This window comes from Alternaria viburni, assembly GCF_023758015.1.
Source record: "Alternaria viburni strain BMP 2772 chromosome Unknown scaffold_9, whole genome shotgun sequence".
In the NCBI taxonomy this organism is placed as follows: Eukaryota; Fungi; Ascomycota; class Dothideomycetes; order Pleosporales; family Pleosporaceae; genus Alternaria; species Alternaria viburni.
The window spans coordinates 751,426-771,366 of NW_026055778.1; the positions used below are offsets into that span (position 1 = coordinate 751,426).

Genomic DNA, 19,941 nt, shown 5'->3' on the forward strand with positions numbered 1-19,941 from the left:
GCATGTGAAGAAATCGTATGCCACAGTCTGAGCCTTCAGCGGCAGCTCATGAGCGATACATTTGTGCGTTCCGGGGTTTTCGGGCGGAAAGTATGTAATGAGTGAAAGAACGCCCAAAGGAAAGCGCCGTCGCACGCGCTCCCCTCCCTCACTAGCGCGTCTATGAGGGGCAATCGCGGGGCACCAATCCACGCAGCAGCAGTCTCAACACCAAACACCGTCGCATAACAACTCAACTCCCCCCACACAACCGCAACCATGTTCAAGAAAGAGTAAGCTGAATTACGCGTCGCCAATCAGAAAGAAAGGGCTAACAGAGACTCAGCATAACCTCAGGCGCAAAATCAAAGGTCAAATCCAGCGCCCAACGCGCCATCCGCTCAAAAGTGCTCGAGGAATACCCGAGATTAGAACCGTATATCGAAGATATATTGCCGAAGAAGGAGCAATTAGATTTGGTCAAGCTGTACGTCCATCCCTCACCCCAAACCTCCCCCCCGTCCAAAGTACACAGGAAAGAGGAAGTGCTAATTACTGTGATGACAGACCCGACCGCGTATCCCTCTACACTCTCCACTCAACCCCCCTCTTCTTCCAACACATGGACGACGCCCTCCTCCCGCACCTAACCCTCGTGCACAAATACCCCTTCGCCTTCCACCGGCTGCGCATCGACCGCGGCGCCATCCGCTTCGTGCTCTCCGGCGCCACACTAATGGCGCCCGGCCTAACATCCCCCGGCGGCCGCTTACCAGGACCTGAACTGAGCGACGAGGACAAAGAGGTGTATGGGGCGGAGGATCTGAAGGAAGGTGAAGTTGTGGTTATTGAGGCGGAGGGAAAGGAGACGGCGTGTATGGTGGGCGTGCTGAAGATGGGGACGGAGGAGATGAAGAAGGTTAAGAAGGGGCAGGCGTGTGAGGCGGGGCATTATTTGGGGGATGGGCTTTGGGGGTTAAAGTTGGATTGAGGGGGTGAGGGTTTCGATGGTATGGGCGAGATGAAGTACATAAGCAGCGAGTGGGCTTCAGAGTCACACGAACAGACCGGTTGTCGATGAAGGGATGGATCACGATCAGGAGCCACTCAAGGCTCTGATCACAGGCACAATGTTACAGCTTATCTTGCTATATGCAAGACAGTTGTCGATCTCAGAACGGGATCTCCATGAATACAAACGAAGTTGAACATGGTATCATATTTCTAATCGTGAAGACTGCTTTTTCATAAGATCAATGCTTACATCAACCATCTACTCATTGCAATCGACTTGTAGCATCTTATTGCGGTGCGCCTCGGCCAGCACCACCACCACCACCTCCCATGAAGTTCCTGGCCCTGATATCTCGTTAGTCATAATTATGTCAATGAGCACGTCTTGAACTTACATCTCAGCCAGGTTAGGGTCGTTCATGAGATCCTGCATGTTGGGCATTCCACCTCCGCTTCCACCACCGCCGCCGCCTCGACCTCCACCGCCACCACCACCACCGAACTGTTGAGCCATCTCCGCTATCCTAGGGTTGTTCATGAGATTGCTCATCATGTCTGGGTTGCTCATGAGGTTCTGAGCCATCTGCCTCATCATCGGGTTCTGCATAAGGCCCGCGAGATCGGGCATGCCGCCGCCTCCACCGCCACCACCACCGAGCATACCAGCCAGAGCAGAGAGATCAGGCATTCCGCCGCCACCACCACCCATACCACCAGCTCCTCGGGCAGCATCGGGAGCACCGACATCACCACCGTCCTCTTCGACCTTCTTCTTGGCTGTCTCGTAGCCCTTGCGCATGACTTCCGAACCGCCGCCCTCTGCGTCCATGCCCGACTTGTATGCCTCCATAGCGCCCTTTGCGTCACCCAGAACGTACTTAGCGAGACCGAGGCGCGACCAAGCCTTGGAGTAGTTGGGGTCGGCAGCGACTGCCATCTCAGCGTCCTCCTTTGCGAGCTCGTGCTTGCCCTGGCCTGAGTACGCAGCGGCGCGGTTGGAGAGGTAGATGGGGTTGAGGGGGACGACTTCGAGGGCGGCGGTGTAGTGCTTGACAGCAGAATCGTAGTCCTTCTTCTTCATCGCCTCGTTACCCAGTCCCTTCAGTCTCTCGGCCTCATCCTTGTTTGGCCCGCCTGGTCCTGACCCGGCGGCAGGTGTCTGTGGCGTCGCTGGTCGGGCCTCCTTTGCCGACGAGGATCCCTCAGTTGTGGCGGTTGTCTTTCCCTTGAGCTTCTCGTAGACGTTGTAGATTGCGAGCAGGTTCTGGTCGCCAATGGCGTCCTTCTTTGCGGCCTCATCCGCAGCGTCGACCTTGAAAGCTTCGGCAATGCAGTTGGCGGCGACTTCGAGCTGTTCGGCGTCGTCGGGCGCTACGGAGCCGTCGGTCTGTGAGGTCTGGAGGAAGTCGAGGATGGCGAGCGCGAGGCGCTTCTTGGATTGGAAAGCCTGGGACTGTGAGCCATTGTTTACGTGCGCAAGTGGGGCAGACTTACCATGACGGCGTGATGTGTGTGTTGGAAGGGTCTCGCAGGCTGGGTATTAGGTACAATGTAGTACGTTCCCTGGTGGTAAGCTTATGAACAGGTGTTCTGGTAGGTACAGGATTATGGTTGGTTGCGAGTCTGAGATCAACGCATTGAAACTCGAAGCTTCCGTCGGTCAATTGGCGGGGCAGTCCGCCGCCTGGCCAGTGCCAAGCTGCTACCACCAGCTCTGGAGTGTTCACTATCAAACGCCGCGAGCAAAGAATGTGAATTGCATGAATTTGGGATTCGTCTGGCGTCATTCAAGCCATCAAGTGCTTTCATTTACACGTCTACTCTTACACCCCACTACTATATAACACAATGCTAGAAGGTGAGATGGGTATCTACAAGTCTCTAATCGTCGCGCAATCCCTCCCAAGCACCCTTGGGCTTCTCTTTCGGCCACAGCGAGCTGAACCATGATTCTTCTTTTGAGAGAGACATGCTCTTAGCGCGCTCTTCAACTTCGCGGTCTAATGCGAACCTTCGCATGCGCTCAGCGATCCTCGGATCCAGTACCATCTCGTCTAGCCATACCCTTTCCCTAGTGTCGCCTTCTTCGCGCTTTCGTGCCGTCTTGGACCAGTCTGGCTCTTCATGCGCGAGTAATCGTTGTTGCTCCCACTGTGCCTGACTGTGTCCATCTTCCTCGTTCGTGACAGACGCTTCGCCTGCAGTCTCGAAAGGTCGGTATACACCAAGAACAGCGGCGGCGGTTTCCCTGCCAATCTCATCCGCCGCTTGTCGCTTGTTCAGGAAACGGAACATGCGAATGGGGAAGTTGAAAAATCCGAGAAGATGAGGGAGAGGCACTACAGCGGCGGGACCGAGTGCTTGTGGGCAGTTTTGGGAGAGTACGGCGTTGTGGTATTCGGCGGTTGAGATGAATGGTGGCGGTTGCTTCTTCTTCTTGGGTTTGTTCTCCTCTTCCTTCGGTTTCTCAGCGTCTTCCGCCTTTGGGGTTTCGGGTATTGCGGTAGGTGATGCATCGTCCGTCGTGGCAGGTGTTGTGCTGTCAGAGGGTGCTTCGGTCGACGCAGGCGTGGGTTCGATCGCAGCAACCGGTACCTCTACCGTCGGTTCTGATGATGGCGGAGGGTCCAGAGGTCCCAGCCAACCCTCATGTAGTCCTCGAACATATTCTTTCCATGTGTGTCTGCCGATAATGATGTCTCCTCCCGGTCCACTCCACTGGCTCACACCAGCTCTTTGCCTTAGTCCTTCCAACTCCTCCTCAAGCCCTGGCTCCAATGGCTCAGCAGTCGCCTCGCCCCTCTTCTTCCTCAACTTCCGTATCCGCTCTGCCAATCCAGCTCTGACGTCTCCTTCCCTTCGGCCCTCGACCGCATCCCAATCTAACGCCGCTGCGACAAGAATGGGCTTGACGTATTCGTGGAAGTGATCGCGCGCAGGTACTATCCCATCCGCTGGCGGTGCAGACAAGAATATCGTGAGCCTCCTCGGCAGCTGGTGTACGTCCAACGGCTCGTGTGCGATGTGCTCAACAACCTTTGCCCACTTCTTCTGTATGCGCTTCTTCTGCCTCCGATCATACATGACCGCCGCAGTCCAAGACCCAGTAATCGAGAGAAAAATCATCCAATTGCGCGACGGCAGCTTGAAGCGAAAGTTCGGCAGGCCTGTAATTGTTAGTAATGCTCCGCATGAGACAGTAAAACCACGCACCCATCATTCTCCAGACGGGGTTCGGAGGCTTCTGCGGTTTGCTGGGCCCGGCAGAAGCCTCGCCCGCAGCTGAGGCTTTCGCATCCGGTTCGGCCATGCTGGTGTGGACGGCGTTGGTGGTTGCGGTGTTGGTCGCGCGCCCCAAAAATTTCCTTGACTGCCTATCGGCGAGCGCGGGAATGGATCGGAGCAGGCTAGTCACCACTCGGAACGACCTGACTTAGCGAGTGATGGTCCCCACCTCTGCCCCTCACCCCTCAGTGACATTATTGGAACCTTCAACCGCATTTCGCGGCTCTATTTCCCGTGAATTCGCCAAAGTATTGTATGACAAAATTCAAGATTTTGCCATCAAATCACCTTCGGGTAATGCGATAACACCTCACGGTGGTAAGTTCTGCCTGCACGCAGTACCTATAAGACATCTTCTAACTGTACCTTCAGGTATGGTCTAGTGGTATGACGTCGCGTTGTGGCTGGCGGACACCAAGTGTCCCGATCCAGATCCGCGCCAGCCTGGGTTCGAGTACGTTCTTTCCCAATACATTGGTGGTCCTGAGACATCGTCTAACATGTCTACAGTTCCCAGTACCGCCAAATTTGCGACATTCTTTTTTGCCCTTTTGATAGCCTCCTTAGCAGGAGACTAGTTGGCATTCTTTTTGCCTCTTGAGTAGCGACTTTGGAGGACTGCAACGCTGCACATGTATGAGTTCATATCTTTTTACTTAGTCAAGATACCTGCTTGTTAGTTTGCTAGACGAGTTGGTAAAGCAGCAGTCGGGAAGCAACATGTCAGCCTCTATCTTTACAGACGTGTTTTTACGTACTATCAATGTTAGACTTTAAGTACGCACGAAGAGATATGCTCGTCGTCAAAACTCACAAACAGCTTTCTCTACACCTCCGGGGCGTACACATAGAAACTTGCTCATCTTACCCCCTGCAGTGCATCGGAAACCTTTTCTAGCACTATAAGGCGCATTGATTTATACCCTCTAGTCCTTAACAGTGTCGCCTCTTTGGACAACAAATTAGGTACTAGGAAGCTGCCACTTTGAGTTTAAGGATGTATTGTATCCAGATGCTCGTTGATATCGGACTCGGCTATTCTAACATTACAAATCGGACAATCAACGAGCAACTTCTTCTGCACAACAGAATTATGCTCCTCATCTCGCGGCCGTTTCTGGCCAGCGCTCGAGGCTGTAGGTGTGGACGAACGGACGATATTATCCACGACTGCAGACGCCACACCTTGTCTATCATTCGAAGACTTGGTCGAGGTTTCATCCTCATCACCAATGACGATGGGCATATCAGAAGTCTTGCCCTCCACCTTGACGTCCTTCTTGATCCAGCTGTCTAGCTTATTCTTTTGTCTTCCCGCACGCTCCTTGGTACTCATAGCCTCCAGCTGTTTCTTCGTCGGCGCCGGTTCCTGGATCTTGTGATAAGTGCCCCCACATTCGGCCTGATGTCTTGAGTACCACGTGTCACCCTTGCCAGGAGCTCGATTCATACTTCGCTTGACGAGGCCAAAGTACGGCGGCTGGCTTCTGCAAGGTCCGTCGCACTGCCAGACGTGGGTGCGGTAGCTATCGACTTCATCGTGGAAGGTGTGGTAGATGGCGACTTCATAGTTGCCGTGGTTGTTCACGGCGTCGGCAAGCAGCTGGAAGCCAACGCCATGTCCAGTACCGTCATCCCCGCGCGAGTGCTTCCACGATGTGGTGATGAAGAAGTAGGCATGGATTGCTTCATGTAGCAGTGTGTTGATGGTATCCGACCGAGGACGATACTGCAGCAGTGGCGTCGACAGCTTCAGACGGATGCGCGTGAACTTGTTGGTCTTGGGATCCCGGGATAGCTCACAGATGCCAGCGCACTGGATCTATTGTTAGCCGGTGTTTGACACGGCAGTCTAGAAGCGGGTGGGGCAACGGTCCGGAGACACGAGGGCGGCTTCAGAAGTGGTGGATGAGACGCGTGGAAAGCAAATTGTGACGCGCAAAGAAAACCTACCAGAGTCAAACGCGGCGACCAGATGACTTCGACACGTGGGAGGAGCAGTTTGCGGAAGTAGAGAATGTTATACAGGGCGAACAGCTCGTGGATGTCGACAAAGGGCTCGCCGTTGTTCAAGATGGCGTTGATGCTCTTCAGGGCGTCGTCCTGCTCAGGGGACAGCGGCTGCAGGGTCGCAACGGCCGCCAATGCAGCGTCCTCGTCGGTAACGGGCATGGCACATGCGAAACATAGTCGACTGTTAGTCGGGCGTGTTTAGCAGGGTGGCAGTCCAGGCACGCCAGGGTCTGGATTAAGGGAGATCGCCATGGAAGGCTGTTTCGGGTGCCGTGTGGCTCGTAGGGCTGCAATGCATGTGCACAAAACAGCCCTAGCGCGTGGAGATGATTGTTCGACACCACCAAGTGTCGTGACTTGGCTGTGCGGTGCCCCTTGCGCCTTCGTAATTAAGAGAGCCCGCCGAGTGCTTTGTCTGCCCCTGACGCCGTGGAAGTTTTGTGGCCGTCTTTGCTTTCTCACACATACAAAGAAGCGTGGGGCGACATATCTAGGCCTCGCCATATCGTATGACGCACTGCCTCTCCACTTATTGCACAGTAGCAACCGATGCACGCGAACAAGAGCAGACCTCGCATAACGTATACGCACACGCATTCCGATTCCGACGTCCCCTTTCCCGTGCATTCACCCGCACGACTATACGGATGGGCGTGCTCATAGCCTCGCTCGACAAACATGGCGGCAATCGATCCCCCCAGAGCGGTTGACTTGGTCCGCACGGCGTCGCAGAGCTCGACCATATCCAACCCACGGAACCGCAGCATACAGCGCATGCGGCCCTCGAAGCGCAGCTCCAACACGTCGCTCAGCCGCAGTCGCAGCAGAGCGCCCTCGCCCGAAGTCGACACCAAGAGCCTCACATCCTTCCCCTCACTGTCGCCTAGCCCGGAGACGTCACCGGCACAATCGCGCGTCAACGGCTGGTTCCGCTCCACGCCAGCGCCCGAGGACAGCCTTAAGAGTGCTGAGAGCAGGACGGTTGCATCGCCCGACACGGTCAAGGCGATTCCCCCGCCGGACCTCAAGGGCACGACGCCTGCCTCTACCGTCAGGAAGGTCACCAAGTCAACACAGCAGATAGTGGGCAGTCTGGTAGCCGCCTCGTCTGCCAAAGACCGGACGGCTCTCTTCGACGATACCCCCACCGAGTCCGCCAAGGTCCCCGGAAACCTCCACTTTGCGAGCGACGACAGCATACAGGATGCGCTGCGCCAGACGGGCGCCGTGGCGCTGGTCAAGCAGCTTGCTGGCGACCTGGCCCAGCGCGATGCGCAAATCACGGCCCTGCGGAGACGAGCCGAGGAGCGCGAGCGCATGCTAAGGAAGATGCTGCAGGAGTGCGAGGTCTCCAACATGGATATTGAGAACCGGCTGCGCGAGCTGGAGAAGAGCAAGGATCCAGGCAATGGCCTCACCAAGACGAGGACGAGGGGCGACAGCGCAGCCACTGGATTGCACCCCGACGACCCCATGGAGGACAGACTCGCCAGAGCTATGGAAGACGAATTGGCTGAGCACCCCGATGCTCTGGGCATGGACACGGGCACCTCGGCGCCTCAGGCAGAAGTCATGTCCATCAACTCAGTCGCGTCGGACGCGCCACGCGACACAACCAAACCGAACTGGAAGACCTACATTTGGGCTGGGACGAGCAAGAAGAGCAGCCGAGCACCGTCCGTCGCGAGCATGGTGGACAGAGAAGCCGAGACTCTGGGGCATACCCGGTCGCGCGCATCTAGTGGAGCAAAGCCACCCCGCAAGGCCCTCGCGAGCGATCTCTTCGTCCCTCCAGCCGGTGCTGTACCTGCATTGCGCCGACTCAACAGCTCAGACCATGCTACAGACTCGGCGCGTAGATCTTCGTCGACATCGCTAGCAAGCTGGGCGTTGAAAATGGTGGCAGGAAACAACGCTGCAAACCCTAAGGCCAATACAGTACGAGGCCGCAAATCCACGGCTTCGAGTGTTGTCGACCGTGCGCCTTCCATGGACTCCACCAAGACGGCGCAATCCGCAAAGTCATCGCTCGCCAGCACCCAAAGACGAGGTCGCGCCTTGGGCCCCAATGGAACAATCAAAAGCACCGCGCTAGAACAGCCCAAGAACGTGTCGAATGGTCTCGGTCCGACTCCGCCTGTGCGTGGAATGAGCAATCTTGGGCCTGTGGAAATGGACCGAATCCTGCCTGAGGACTCACGACCACCGACGCTAGTACAGCAACACAATAGATTCATCGGCAGCAGCGAGTACTTGACTGATAGGTTTGGTTTCATCTACGACCAGCGCCGCAAGAAGAGACAGAGTGAGGCAGCGGCTGAGCTGATCAAGCAGAAGCGAAGCAGCAATGTGGAGTCACTCGGCGATGGCAGGACGACACTCAACAACTTGGCTCTCGACGAGGACCATGAGCATGCAGGCTCTGTACCTGCAGACCAGAACGATGGCACTACACGCCCGTCTAGCTCCGATTCTGATAATCACCAGAATCAGCCAGCCAGCAAGACGTGGGTTGATTACCTGAAGCTAGCCACGCATCCAACTGAACTCCTCTCACACACTCCATCTGCGGCACCCATCACCACCGTAGAGTCTGCAGAAGGCGAAGTCTCCAACTTCAAAATCGGCAACAACCAAATTACACTGATGAAGCGAGGATCCGCCCCAACGGCGAGCGTCAACCCAGAGCCATCACCATCGCGTATCGTCTCAGGTAATGCAGAACTTTCCGCTACAACCACTTCACCGGGTCCATCTACTCCAATCAGCCAGTACCCGCCACAGATCGACCCAGTGCAATCCCTACTAGAGCAGATGAGTGAGCTGCACGACAATCTCCAAAGAGAGAGGACTGTCAAGTGGAACGACTTCCTGCGTAAAGTGCGTGCACAAAACAAGCGCGAAGGGGATGTTGCCAGCACAGGCGAGAACGGCAAAAGCAATGCAATGCCCGAGCAATTTCTCGCTGATGGTGAGCTGGTAGGCATCGCGGGCCTGGGTAACAAAGGCAAAATCGGACGTGCGAAGTGGCAAGAGTTCCGTCGTCTTGTCCTCGGCGGTATCCCAGTCAACATGAGAGCCGCGATCTGGGCTGAAGGCAGCGGCGCGCTGCATCTGCGCATGCCAGGCTACTACGAAGACCTTGTGAACAACGGCGAAGACGACCCCACCATTGCAACCCAGATCCAAATGGACATCACCCGCACACTTACCGACAACATCTTCTTCCGCACAGGACCTGGCGTACAGAAGCTACAGGAAGTACTCCTCGCCTACTCCCGCCGCAACCCCGAAGTAGGCTACTGCCAAGGCATGAACCTAATCACCGCCTGCCTCCTACTCATCATGCCCACCCCCGAAGACGCATTCTGGGTCCTAACCGCCATGATCGAAGAAATCCTCCCGCAACACTACTACGACCAACACCTCCTCACCTCCCGCGCCGACCAATCCGTCCTCCGCTCCTACGTCAGCGAAATCCTCCCCCGCCTCTCCGCGCACCTCGACGAACTAGAAATCGAGCTGGAAGCCCTAACCTTCCAATGGTTCCTCTCCGTCTTCACCGACTGCCTCTCCGCCGAAGCTTTATTCCGCGTCTGGGACGTCGTCCTGTGTATGCACGACGGCTCTACGTTCCTTTTTCAAATTGCACTTGCGCTGTTGAAATTGAATGAGAAAGCGCTGTTGCAATGTGATACACCGGCGGGCGTGTACCACTATATCAACCACCAAATGACCAACCACGCCATCAGCATCGACGGCCTGATCCAAGCCTCCGACGCCCTCGGCAAAGTCATCAAACGCAAAGACGTCGAGGACCGCCGCGCAAAAGCCGTGGCGCACGAAGAGGAACTCATGCGCCAGCGTGAGGAAGCGAGGCAGGAGCGCGCGAGGAAGAGGGCTAGTAAGCTTTCGGACGTATCTGCGCCGTCGCTGCCTACGCAGCCGGAAGAGGATGCGAAGAGTCTGTCCGCTAGTCTCGACGCGGAGTTGTCGTCACGGACGAGTCCTATGGCTACGCCGTTGAGTAGCGCGACGGCACGCAGTGAGGAGGAGGAGGATGCCGAGTTTGTGAATCAGAGTTTGGAATTGACGAATCGGACGCCGATGCCTATGGATGAGGAGTTTATGTGGCGGGGCTGATCAAGCTGATGAATGGGGAGGATGGAGTTGGATGGGTTGGTTGGGCTGGTTGGGTTGGATGGGGAGAGGCGATACGACGTTTTTTTTTCCTTTGTTACAGACGTACGTATATATTTGCATCGCTGGAGTTATGGGGTTCAAGGGACTGTGACTGGGTATGGGTATGGGATCATCGTTCCTTTTTTATCTATATACCCCATCGCCGCTGCTTGCTGGATGCCCGTTGTAAAATTGGATTGGAGTGGATTGGATTGGATAGTTTAACAACAATGGATACCCCCTTCTTACTTTCTGTGTCTCCGTCTTCATCCTCCTGTGTGTGTTTATTCCTTTTCCTCTTCATCCTCGAGAGATCCGTGATAGACAGATGAAAGACGTGTCGACACTTGTCTAGTTTGTCGGCGATTTCACCCATGTCCCGCCGACGTAGCATGTCCTCCTCGCCAGTCAAAGACCATCAAACTACTTTACTGAGCCATTCAGAACTCTCAAACTCATAGCGTACATAAAACCTTATCGCGATAGTTTTGGCCTCTAACTAGGATTTCACTACCGGATTCGTCGCATGTGAGTCTACAAGGTGTTCAGTGAGCTTCATTCTAGTTAGTATGCATAGCACGCTCTACATGGCTCTACCTGTAATGTGCCTTTGATGGTTTCCACCAACCAGCGAACTTGTAAAGATATCTAGTAACTCTAGTTGATGCTGCTTTTTGCTGACGACTTGCAAGTAGCAACGACATACACCCATCTTTCCACGCAGGATCGCACGTTCAGTGTTGTCACGGAAATTATCACATTACTGTGAGACTGAAACGTTTGCAGTCGGTTTGGGATACCACGAGGTATGTTGGGGAAATAAGTGTGGATATTTGTTGTCATATATCTTCCACCCCATTCGAGTAGCTACTAACTAATTACTTTTCTGCTTGTGACTTTTGGCTTTCAGTCGTCAGCCACACACACACACATGCTGCACTATCCCTCGAGATGTTCGGCGGCCACCTAACTTGACCCGGACTGGCTAGTCTTGACGACGTTGCATACTCCATTGATACAAATAGCCGGCGCAGGAGGTCGACCGCCGATGAGGGAACAGCCATCTTCCTCATCTTCCTCATCCGCACCTTCATCGTCATCCAGTAGGCTCACAGTGCGTCCTCTTAGGCCGCGCTTCTTATTGCCCTTCTTAGTCACCCCGGTCTTGACGTGCCCTTGTGGGCGGCGCTGGGAGGGAGGCGTGTTCTGTTTGTGGAAAACCTGTTCAACTATCATCCTCAAGGAAGAAGTAGTTTCCGCTCAGCTTCTGTTCCTGATCAAGCTGGGACTTGTCCTTGTTGATACGGGGACGGAAGGAGTTGGGGTCACGGCGGAAGGTGACGTCCAAGTTCTTCAAGAAAGAGTTGCAACCAGTGAGGAGAGACTCGGGCTTGTTGGCGCGAGCGTTGACAGCAGGTTGGCCGTCAAAGACAATGACACGGTCAGCAAGGTAGGTAGCCATGATGAAATCGTGCTCGACGACGAAGGCGGTCTTCTTGGAGTGCATAATGAAGCGCTTGATGACACGAGATGCGACAATACGCTGCTCGGAATCGAGATAGGCACTGGGCTCATCGATAAGGTAGATGTCAGCTGGCATACCAAGGGCCAAGACGATAGCGACACGCTGCAATTCACCACCAGAGAGGTTCTGCACCTCCTGGTCGATGAAGTCGTCCATCTTGAGCGGCTTGTAGACATCGGTCTGGAATTGAGGGCTGAGGAAAGCGGTCTTGATCTTCTTGAAGAAGAGCTGGCGAACGGTACCCTGGAATCTGGGAGTAATGGTCTGGGGCTTCATGCTGATGCTCATCTTGGGGATCTTGGTGTCGCCGTCGGGCTGCAGAGCGCCGGCAAGCATCTTACAGAAAGTGGTCTTTCCGGTACCGTTCTCACCCATCATGACAATGATCTCAGAGTCAGTGAAGTTACCAGTCTCGATGTTGAGTTCAAAGCTTCCGAGGGTCTTCTTCATGTTTGGGTAGCTGTAGCCGCGGTTGTGGTCAACCATGTATTCGTCACCAGCCTCCGCGATACGGAACTGCAGTGATTCCTCACGGAAACGCAAGTTCTCGGTGGGAATGTTACCATCCAAGAAGATGTTGATACCTTCACGGACGGACGCTGGCAGTGTGACGACACCGTAGACAGCGGGCTTTCCGTAGAGAACACAGATGAAGTCGGAGAGGTAGTCGAGGACGGACAAATCGTGCTCGACGACAATGACATAGTCATCGGGGCGGAGCAGACTGCGAATCTTGCGGGCTGCGGCGAGACGCTGCTTGACATCCAAGAAGGATGACGGCTCGTCAAACATGTACACATCGGCCTGTTGGACACAGACGAGCGCAATAGCGAAACGCTGCAGTTCTCCACCAGAGAGTTGTCCAATGTCGCGCTCGAAGATGTGGCGCAGCTCCAACTCGTCAATCATCTCGTCGAGGTTCTCCATCTGGCTGCGGGCCCCGATGAGCTTGCCGACGCTGCGTTCGGTCGACTTGATGGCCTTGGGAAGTTGGTCGACATATTGGGGCTTGACGACGGCCTTGAGGTTGTCTTCCAGCACCTTTGTGAAGTAGTCTGCGCGTTGTTAGCCAGTAGTTTCTTTGTCCAGAAACCAGTGTCTTACTCTGGAGTTCAGAACCACGGAAGTACTTCAGAATCTCCTCCCAGTCTGGCGGGTTATCGTAGCGACCGAGGTTGGGCTTGAGCTTGCCACTGAGGATCTTCAGCGCTGTGCTCTTGCCAATACCGTTTGTTCCCACGAGACCCAAGACCTGGCCCGGACGGGGCATAGGCAGCCTGTGCAGCTTGAAGCTGTTCGCCGAGTATCGGTGGGTGACCTGGGTCTCGAGGTTGGTGGGCAAGTTGATGATGTTGATGGCGTCGAAGGGGCATTTCTTGGGGCAGATACCGCATCCAATGCAGAGGCGCTCAGAGATGAAGGCGATTTTGGACGAGTTGTCGACTTCGATGCACAGCTTGCCCGTGCGGACCACGGGACACGACTTTTTGCATTCTTGGCGGCATTTCTGGCGTATGTTAGTATTCGGAAGGCGCGACTGAGGGGTAGCACTTGCCTTGGGCTTGCACTGTCAAGCGAACATCCTCATGTTAGTCGGTGATCAATTTTTGAGTGTGGAGGGGTAGTGGGGTACCTTGTCGGAGTTGACAATAGCGATACTGGACGGTGTTAGCAAATACACGTGGGTGAGGTCTTTCACGACATGTGACGTACCGGGTGAGCTTGTCGGACATGTTGGCGGCGGCTTTGTTGTTGCGGCGGTTGCGGTTGTGGGTGGCCCTGGAGTCGCAAACTGAGATGAGGCTGACGGCTAAGCAGTGCGTGGATGGACTCGGCGACAGTCACTGCTGGAGAGAAGCGCGCGCGGATGCTGGGGGCGAAGAGTGAAGGGAAGGTCGCCAACAACTGCACGGGTAGGAGAGAACAATGAAAGAGTTGACTGACGTTGTTGGCGAGCACGCTGGGTCAGCGATTTTGGCGGCTTGTGATTGGGGCATACAAAGGCGCAAGGTTGAAGGCCCGAGCGCGCGCCTCTCTCCAGGGCTAGCAATGAACCTCCGCTTCCACAATCTACCCACACCTCACCCTACCCCCAACCCCCACCCGACTCTCACACCGAGGGTATCTTGACCATGGACTGTATGTATATTCCCTTTTGAGTCTCCCGTCGCGTCTGCTTCACCCGCGGTTCTGCCTATATCGCCGGTCGGCGGCCTTGTCCGCGTCCATCAATCCCATCGCCAGATCACGCCCACGCATCCAGCAACTCGCCTTTCACGTAGAACACGCTCTTCCGCGGCCCAAAGAGCGCCTATATCAGCCTTCCACCACCGTGCACACTCTCCCCGCTCACCCTCCGGCTCGCGCGACTCCACCGCCTTTCTCCCATCAGGCGCTCGACCCCCAAGACCGCATTCCATCAGACTTCCATTGTGCAAGTCACTGCCCTGGTTCCTGGTCGCGTTCTGGCTATTCTGGATCGCGTAGTTGCGCTCTATCCAACGCACCCGCTCCGAGCCGCCGGAGCCCACAGAAGGTCGAAATATCGTACTGACCATCCACACAGCCGCGTCCATCATGATGCCCTCTTCACCAGGCCATGTCGCCTCGTTACCATACACAAACGGTCATTTGTCGCCTCTCGCAGCTCATATGACGGCCGCCGATAGCTCCTCCCAACACAGCGACAACGACCAGTCCGACACGCAGGAGGCCGCCGCAGTCGACCAAGCCTCCGATGTCGACGCGCCGGGCGAGGAGTACGACGAAGACGACGAGGTAGCTGCTGCTTCAGACTCGTCTGAGGATGTCGATGCAGAGGGCGAGCCGGACGGCGACTACGACTCTGAGTCACCGCCGTCCGAACAGGCAGAGAGCGACCGCGCCCGCAGTTCATCAGAAGAGTCACGACGGCCGCCGAAGCGGAAGGCTAGCGATGAGAAGGAAGACTACATCGAACAGAACCCGGAGCTATATGGTCTGCGTCGCAGCGTACGTGGCATCTCCAGTCTGCATGTACATGAGCTAACTCCAGTCCAGGGTCGTGCCCGCCCTAGTCGTCGCGTCGTAAGTGACCCCCAGTTGATGGAAGAAGCATCACTAACAGTCTGCAGGTCGATAGCGATGATGAAGATGATGAAGACTACAGCTCTGATCAGCCCCGCAAGCGACAGAGGACAGCCTCGCGGAAGAGTTTGTCAACTCTCACCTGCCCATCTGAAGTCGTACTAACCCGTCTGCCCAGCCTCAAACCAAGCCACACCAGTCTATCGCTCAGCTGGCTCCGACTCCGAGTCGGATGGCTACGTTGGTGCCCGTCGCAATATCCCTACCAAGAAGCAACGCCAACGTCAGCACGCCGTTGCCGCAGGCCGCGAGCCCCCATCACAAGCCGAGGTCCGATTCTCTGCACGTCGCACTGTCCAGGTCGCCAACTACAATGAGGAAGAAGACGAGGACGAGTTCGTCGAAGAGGACGATGAAATGACCCCCAACTACTGGGCGACCGCGCCTGAAGACGCTGGCCCCGTCATCGACAAGATCCTCGACCACCGGCCGAAGGATGGACTAGGTAAGAATAGTCAGTGGTGTCATGTGCTAGCATGCATTAACAAACAATAGAAATGGATCCTTCGTTCGACAAGCGGGATTTCGAGTACTTGGTAAGCACTGCTCACAGTCCTGGTTGCAAATCCGCAGTACTAACTCGTTGGCCCAGGTCAAATGGCAAGATAAGGCTCATTACCACTCCACGTGGGAAGACTACAAGACGGCTGCTTCGTACAAGGGCTACCGCAAGCTGGACAACTACTACAAGGGCCCTGTCCAGAACGACATGTACGTCTACAGCCGCAAGAACGTCGACCCAGAAGAGTACGAGCAGCACATGGTTGCACGCGAAGCCGAGCGCGAGAGCCAGCTCGACTTCCACGTCGTGGAGCGTGTGATCGACTCGCGAGACGGCGAAGACGAGACAGAGTACTTTGTCAAGTGTAAGTCGACTCACCTCACCCCTATCTGGATTACCTAACGCTCTACAGGGAAGGGACTGACTTATGAGTTCTGTACCTGGGAACCCGCGTCGCTCGTCAGCCGGTTATCGCAATCCGAGATTGACCGATTCCTCGACCGCTCATCAAACCGGCCCTCCTCCGATGCCCGCGAGGCGAACCCGAACACCCGCAGGAAGTTCGTCAAGTTGGACACCCAGCCTGACTACATCAAGTTTGGTCAGCTGAGGTCCTTCCAACTTCAGGGTGTCAACTTCCTTGCGCACAACTGGTGTCGCGGCACAAACGTCATCCTCGCCGATGAGATGGGTCTGGGAAAGACAGTGCAGACGGTGTCCTTCATCAACTGGCTGAGACACGATCGGAGGCAAGACGGCCCCATGATCTGTGTCGTGCCGTTGTCGACCATGCCTGCCTGGGCAGACACCTTCAACAACTGGACACCGGATGTCAACTATGTCATCTACACCGGCAGGGAAGAAGCCCGTAGCATCATCCGAGAGAAGGAGCTGCTGGTCGACGGCAACACCAAGAAGATCAAGTTCAACGTGCTCCTCACCACATACGAGTACGTCCTTGCCGACTGGCAGTTCCTCCAGAGCATCAACTGGCAGTTCCTCGCTGTCGACGAGGCGCACCGATTGAAGAACCGCGAGTCGCAGCTGTACGATAGGCTCCGACAATTCAAGGCACCATGTCGCCTTCTCATCACTGGTACCCCCATCCAAAACACCCTTGGAGAGTTGGCTGCCCTGATGGACTTCCTCATGCCAGGAAAGATTCAGGTTGATGAGAATGTCGACCTTGCTTCGGAGGACGCCAGCCACAAGCTTGCCGAACTCAGCTCAGCGATTCAGCCATATATGATTCGCCGCACTAAGGAAAAGGTAGAGAACGACCTACCTCCCAAGTCTGAAAAGATTCTCCGTGTCGAGCTGTCCGACATCCAGCTTGAGTACTACAAGAACATCCTCACGCGCAACTATGAGGCGCTCAATGAGGGTGGAGTCGGCCACAAGCAGTCTCTACTGAACATCGTCATGGAGCTCAAGAAGGCTAGCAATCATGCTTTGCTCTTCCCCAATGCCGAGAACAAGCTTGTCAAGCCTGGTGCCACCAAGGATGAGACCCTGAAGGCCCTCATCACATCCAGTGGTAAGATGATGCTACTAGACCGACTCCTCGGAAAGCTCAAGGCCGACGGTCACCGCGTGCTCATCTTCAGTCAGATGGTCCACATGCTGGACATCTTGACCGACTACCTGAAGCTGCGCAACTACCCATTCCAGCGTCTAGATGGAACAGTCCCAGCAGCAGAGAGGAAGATCGCTATTGATCACTTCAACTCTCCCGGCAGCGAGGACTACTGCTTCCTTCTATCGACTAGGGCTGGTGGTCTCGGTATCAACTTGATGACTGCTGATACTGTCGTTATCTTCGACTCCGATTGGAACCCTCAGGCGGATTTGCAGGCCATGGCCCGAGCTCATCGTATCGGTCAACAGAAGCCTGTGAGCGTCTATCGACTCGTCTCCAAAGACACGATTGAAGAGGAGATTCTGGAGCGCGCTCGTAACAAGCGTATGCTTGAGTTCATCACAATCCAGCGTGGTGTCACCGATCGTCAGCAGAAGGAGCTCAACGACAAGATGAGTCGTGCAGCAGCAGAGCCCAACTCCGCCGACGACATTAACAACATCCTTAAGCGCCGCGGACAGAAGATGTTCGAGCAGTCTGGCAACCAGAAGAAGCTGGAAGAGCTCGACATTGACTCAGTCCTGGAGAACGCTGAGGAACACAAGACGGAGCAAGCTGCTGGTCTAACTTCTGATGGTGGCGAAGAGTTCCTCAAGAACTTTGAGTACACTGATGTCAAGATCGACCTTGAATGGGACGACATCATTCCGAAAGAAGAGCTGGAGGCAGTCAAAGCCGACATCCAGCAGCGTAAAGACGAAGAAGAGACTCAGAAGCTTCTTGAAGAGAGCGCACCACGGAAGCGCAAGGCAGCCTCAGCAAGCGCACGCGAGCAGCGAGCAGCAAAGAAGCGGGCCCTTGAGGCTACCAACGTCGAAGCTGACGACGATGAGCAATCTGAGCCAGACGACAACGTCAAGCGCGATCCCAAGCGACCTCTCAATACAAAGGAGGCTCGTAACCTCATCGGCGCGTACTGCCGATATGGTTCACTCGAGGAGCGTGGCGAAGAGATGCTCCGCGCAGCTAGGCTTGTTGGTCGCGACATGGAGGTCGTCAAGGCCACTCTTGATGAGATCATCTCCATGAGCACGCAACTCGTCAAGGATGAGCAGACTAGGCTCAAGAACCTGGAGGCTGAGACTAAGCGTCCCATCACGAAGAAGGACAAGAAGGCCGTTCTTTTCGACTTTGGCAAGGTCAAGAAGGTCAACGCTGAGACCATCCTTGAGCGCCCCATCGAAATGCGCGTCTTGAAGGAAGCGGTTGAGGCAACTCCCGAGTGGCGCAACTTCCGTGTCCCGGATGCCATCAAGCCTGCGAGCTACTCCTGTCCCTGGGGCGCACGCGAAGATGGCATGCTTTGCATCGGTATCCAGCGCCACGGCTACGGTGCATGGATTCCCATCCGCGACGACCCAGAGCTTGGTCTTACCGACAAGTTCTATCTTGAAGAGCATCGTGTCGACAAGAAGGAAGAGCGCACGAAGGGTGAAGAGAAGAACGCCAAGTCTCCTGGCGCCGTGCATCTGGTTCGTCGCGCGAACTATCTTCTCACCGTACTCAAAGACAAGAGCACAACGGATCCCAATGTCAAGCGCATGATGGAGAATCACCACCGCAACAACAAGAAGCATCAGCTCAACATTGCGCGCCGGACAGACAAGGGCGTCTCAGCTAGCCCCGCTCCAGCTGGCTTAGCACGCAAGATGCAAGGACGGGATTCAGAGCGTCCTGCGCACCGGGCGAACAGCAGCAGCGAAATCCGACGTCCCGATAGCCGGACTGAAGGCCGCCATCACGATAGGAAACGTGATGACCGCCCTAGAAACAGCGACCAGTACAGGCCCTCGGACTCCCGCAAGGACCATCGCAATGACCGCGACCGCGACAGCGTTGATCGTCGTGCCCATACCTCTGATCGGAACGGCACTCCAGAGAATCGCCGAAAGATCAGTGGCGACGTTGATAGGCCGCGCGTTAAGGATGATCGGCCTCGCCTTTCAGAAGACCGCCCGCGCTCTCATAGCCAGAGCCAAGTGCCTGATCGCAGCGTGGAAACACCCAAGCCCAAGGAGAAGAAGGCAGACGAGTTCCTTGAGCGTAAGCTCCGACCTGTTCGCGACAATCTCAGCCGCCTTAAAAAGGCGACGCCGAAGAACTACCCGCAGAAGGAAGGGATGCTCAGGATCCTTAAACAAGAGCTGATGGCTGTCGGCAACTTCATCCGCCAAAACACCAAACAGAATGAGGAGCTCGAGGATCGTCTATGGTAAGCATGTTCATCAGCTTCTCACACACTTATACTAATCGATGATAGGACTTTCACGATCAACCACCACTGGCCTCGGCCCGGTGTGACTGTCGCATCGGTCAAGGGCATGTACACTAAGATGGTCACCTCTGAAAAGCCAGCTGCGGCCGCGGCTCCGACGAACGGCCAGAACAACGGCGCCTGAGCACTTCTCTACGTACACACACACATATGATGCTGATGCATCATTTCACATTATCTACCACGGGCCTATGGCGTTTTCGATTTTTTACGGTGGCACGCCGTCGAGTATATTTGCAGCATAGCGTAGGTGTTCGGCTCGGTTGGCTACTCAAGTTATGACTAGTTACGGGCACTGTTTGATTCTTCGTCTTTCTATTGTATTTGCATGGACAGCCCAGTATCAGGGTGCGCCCCGGTGTTCATGATTTTCGCAGGGCGGCGCAAATAAAAACTAGCGT

At 55.4% G+C, this 19,941-nt stretch overlaps 7 protein-coding genes across 7 annotated transcripts; 3 read left to right on the forward strand and 4 right to left on the reverse strand.

Moving 5' to 3' along the window:
- Positions 1-258: 258 nt before the first annotated feature.
- J4E79_005148 (uncharacterized protein) lies at positions 259-970 on the forward strand (the record flags this gene model as incomplete). Its single annotated transcript, XM_049354026.1, has 3 exons — positions 259-272; positions 326-466; positions 547-970. 3 exons carry the CDS (start codon positions 259-261, stop codon positions 968-970), a joined length of 579 nt encoding a protein of 192 aa, XP_049211646.1.
- Positions 971-1,280: 310 nt separating this feature from the next.
- On the reverse strand, positions 1,281-2,490 carry J4E79_005149 (uncharacterized protein; the record flags this gene model as incomplete). The annotated part of the gene is made up of 3 exons (XM_049354027.1): positions 1,281-1,338; positions 1,389-2,440; positions 2,488-2,490. The coding sequence occupies 3 exons, from the start codon at positions 2,488-2,490 to the stop codon at positions 1,281-1,283; spliced, it is 1,113 nt and encodes a 370-aa protein (XP_049211647.1).
- Positions 2,491-2,874: 384 nt separating this feature from the next.
- Positions 2,875-4,303, reverse strand: J4E79_005150 (uncharacterized protein; the record flags this gene model as incomplete). The annotated part of the gene is made up of 2 exons (XM_049354028.1): positions 2,875-4,160; positions 4,207-4,303. 2 exons carry the CDS (start codon positions 4,301-4,303, stop codon positions 2,875-2,877), a joined length of 1,383 nt encoding a protein of 460 aa, XP_049211648.1.
- Positions 4,304-5,269: 966 nt separating this feature from the next.
- On the reverse strand, positions 5,270-6,450 carry J4E79_005151 (uncharacterized protein; the record flags this gene model as incomplete). The annotated part of the gene is made up of 2 exons (XM_049354029.1): positions 5,270-6,094; positions 6,232-6,450. The coding sequence occupies 2 exons, from the start codon at positions 6,448-6,450 to the stop codon at positions 5,270-5,272; spliced, it is 1,044 nt and encodes a 347-aa protein (XP_049211649.1).
- Positions 6,451-6,969: 519 nt separating this feature from the next.
- On the forward strand, positions 6,970-10,434 carry J4E79_005152 (uncharacterized protein; the record flags this gene model as incomplete). The annotated part of the gene is made up of 1 exon (XM_049354030.1): positions 6,970-10,434. One exon carries the CDS (start codon positions 6,970-6,972, stop codon positions 10,432-10,434), a length of 3,465 nt encoding a protein of 1,154 aa, XP_049211650.1.
- Positions 10,435-11,698: 1,264 nt separating this feature from the next.
- On the reverse strand, positions 11,699-13,731 carry RLI1 (Fe-S cluster-binding ribosome biosynthesis protein; the record flags this gene model as incomplete). Its single annotated transcript, XM_049354031.1, has 4 exons — positions 11,699-13,053; positions 13,103-13,505; positions 13,632-13,656; positions 13,712-13,731. 4 exons carry the CDS (start codon positions 13,729-13,731, stop codon positions 11,699-11,701), a joined length of 1,803 nt encoding a protein of 600 aa, XP_049211651.1.
- Positions 13,732-14,578: 847 nt separating this feature from the next.
- On the forward strand, positions 14,579-19,664 carry J4E79_005154 (uncharacterized protein; the record flags this gene model as incomplete). The annotated part of the gene is made up of 8 exons (XM_049354032.1): positions 14,579-14,989; positions 15,038-15,064; positions 15,112-15,190; positions 15,243-15,569; positions 15,620-15,660; positions 15,717-15,990; positions 16,039-19,477; positions 19,526-19,664. The coding sequence occupies 8 exons, from the start codon at positions 14,579-14,581 to the stop codon at positions 19,662-19,664; spliced, it is 4,737 nt and encodes a 1,578-aa protein (XP_049211652.1).
- Between the last annotated feature and the right edge of the window lie 277 nt (positions 19,665-19,941).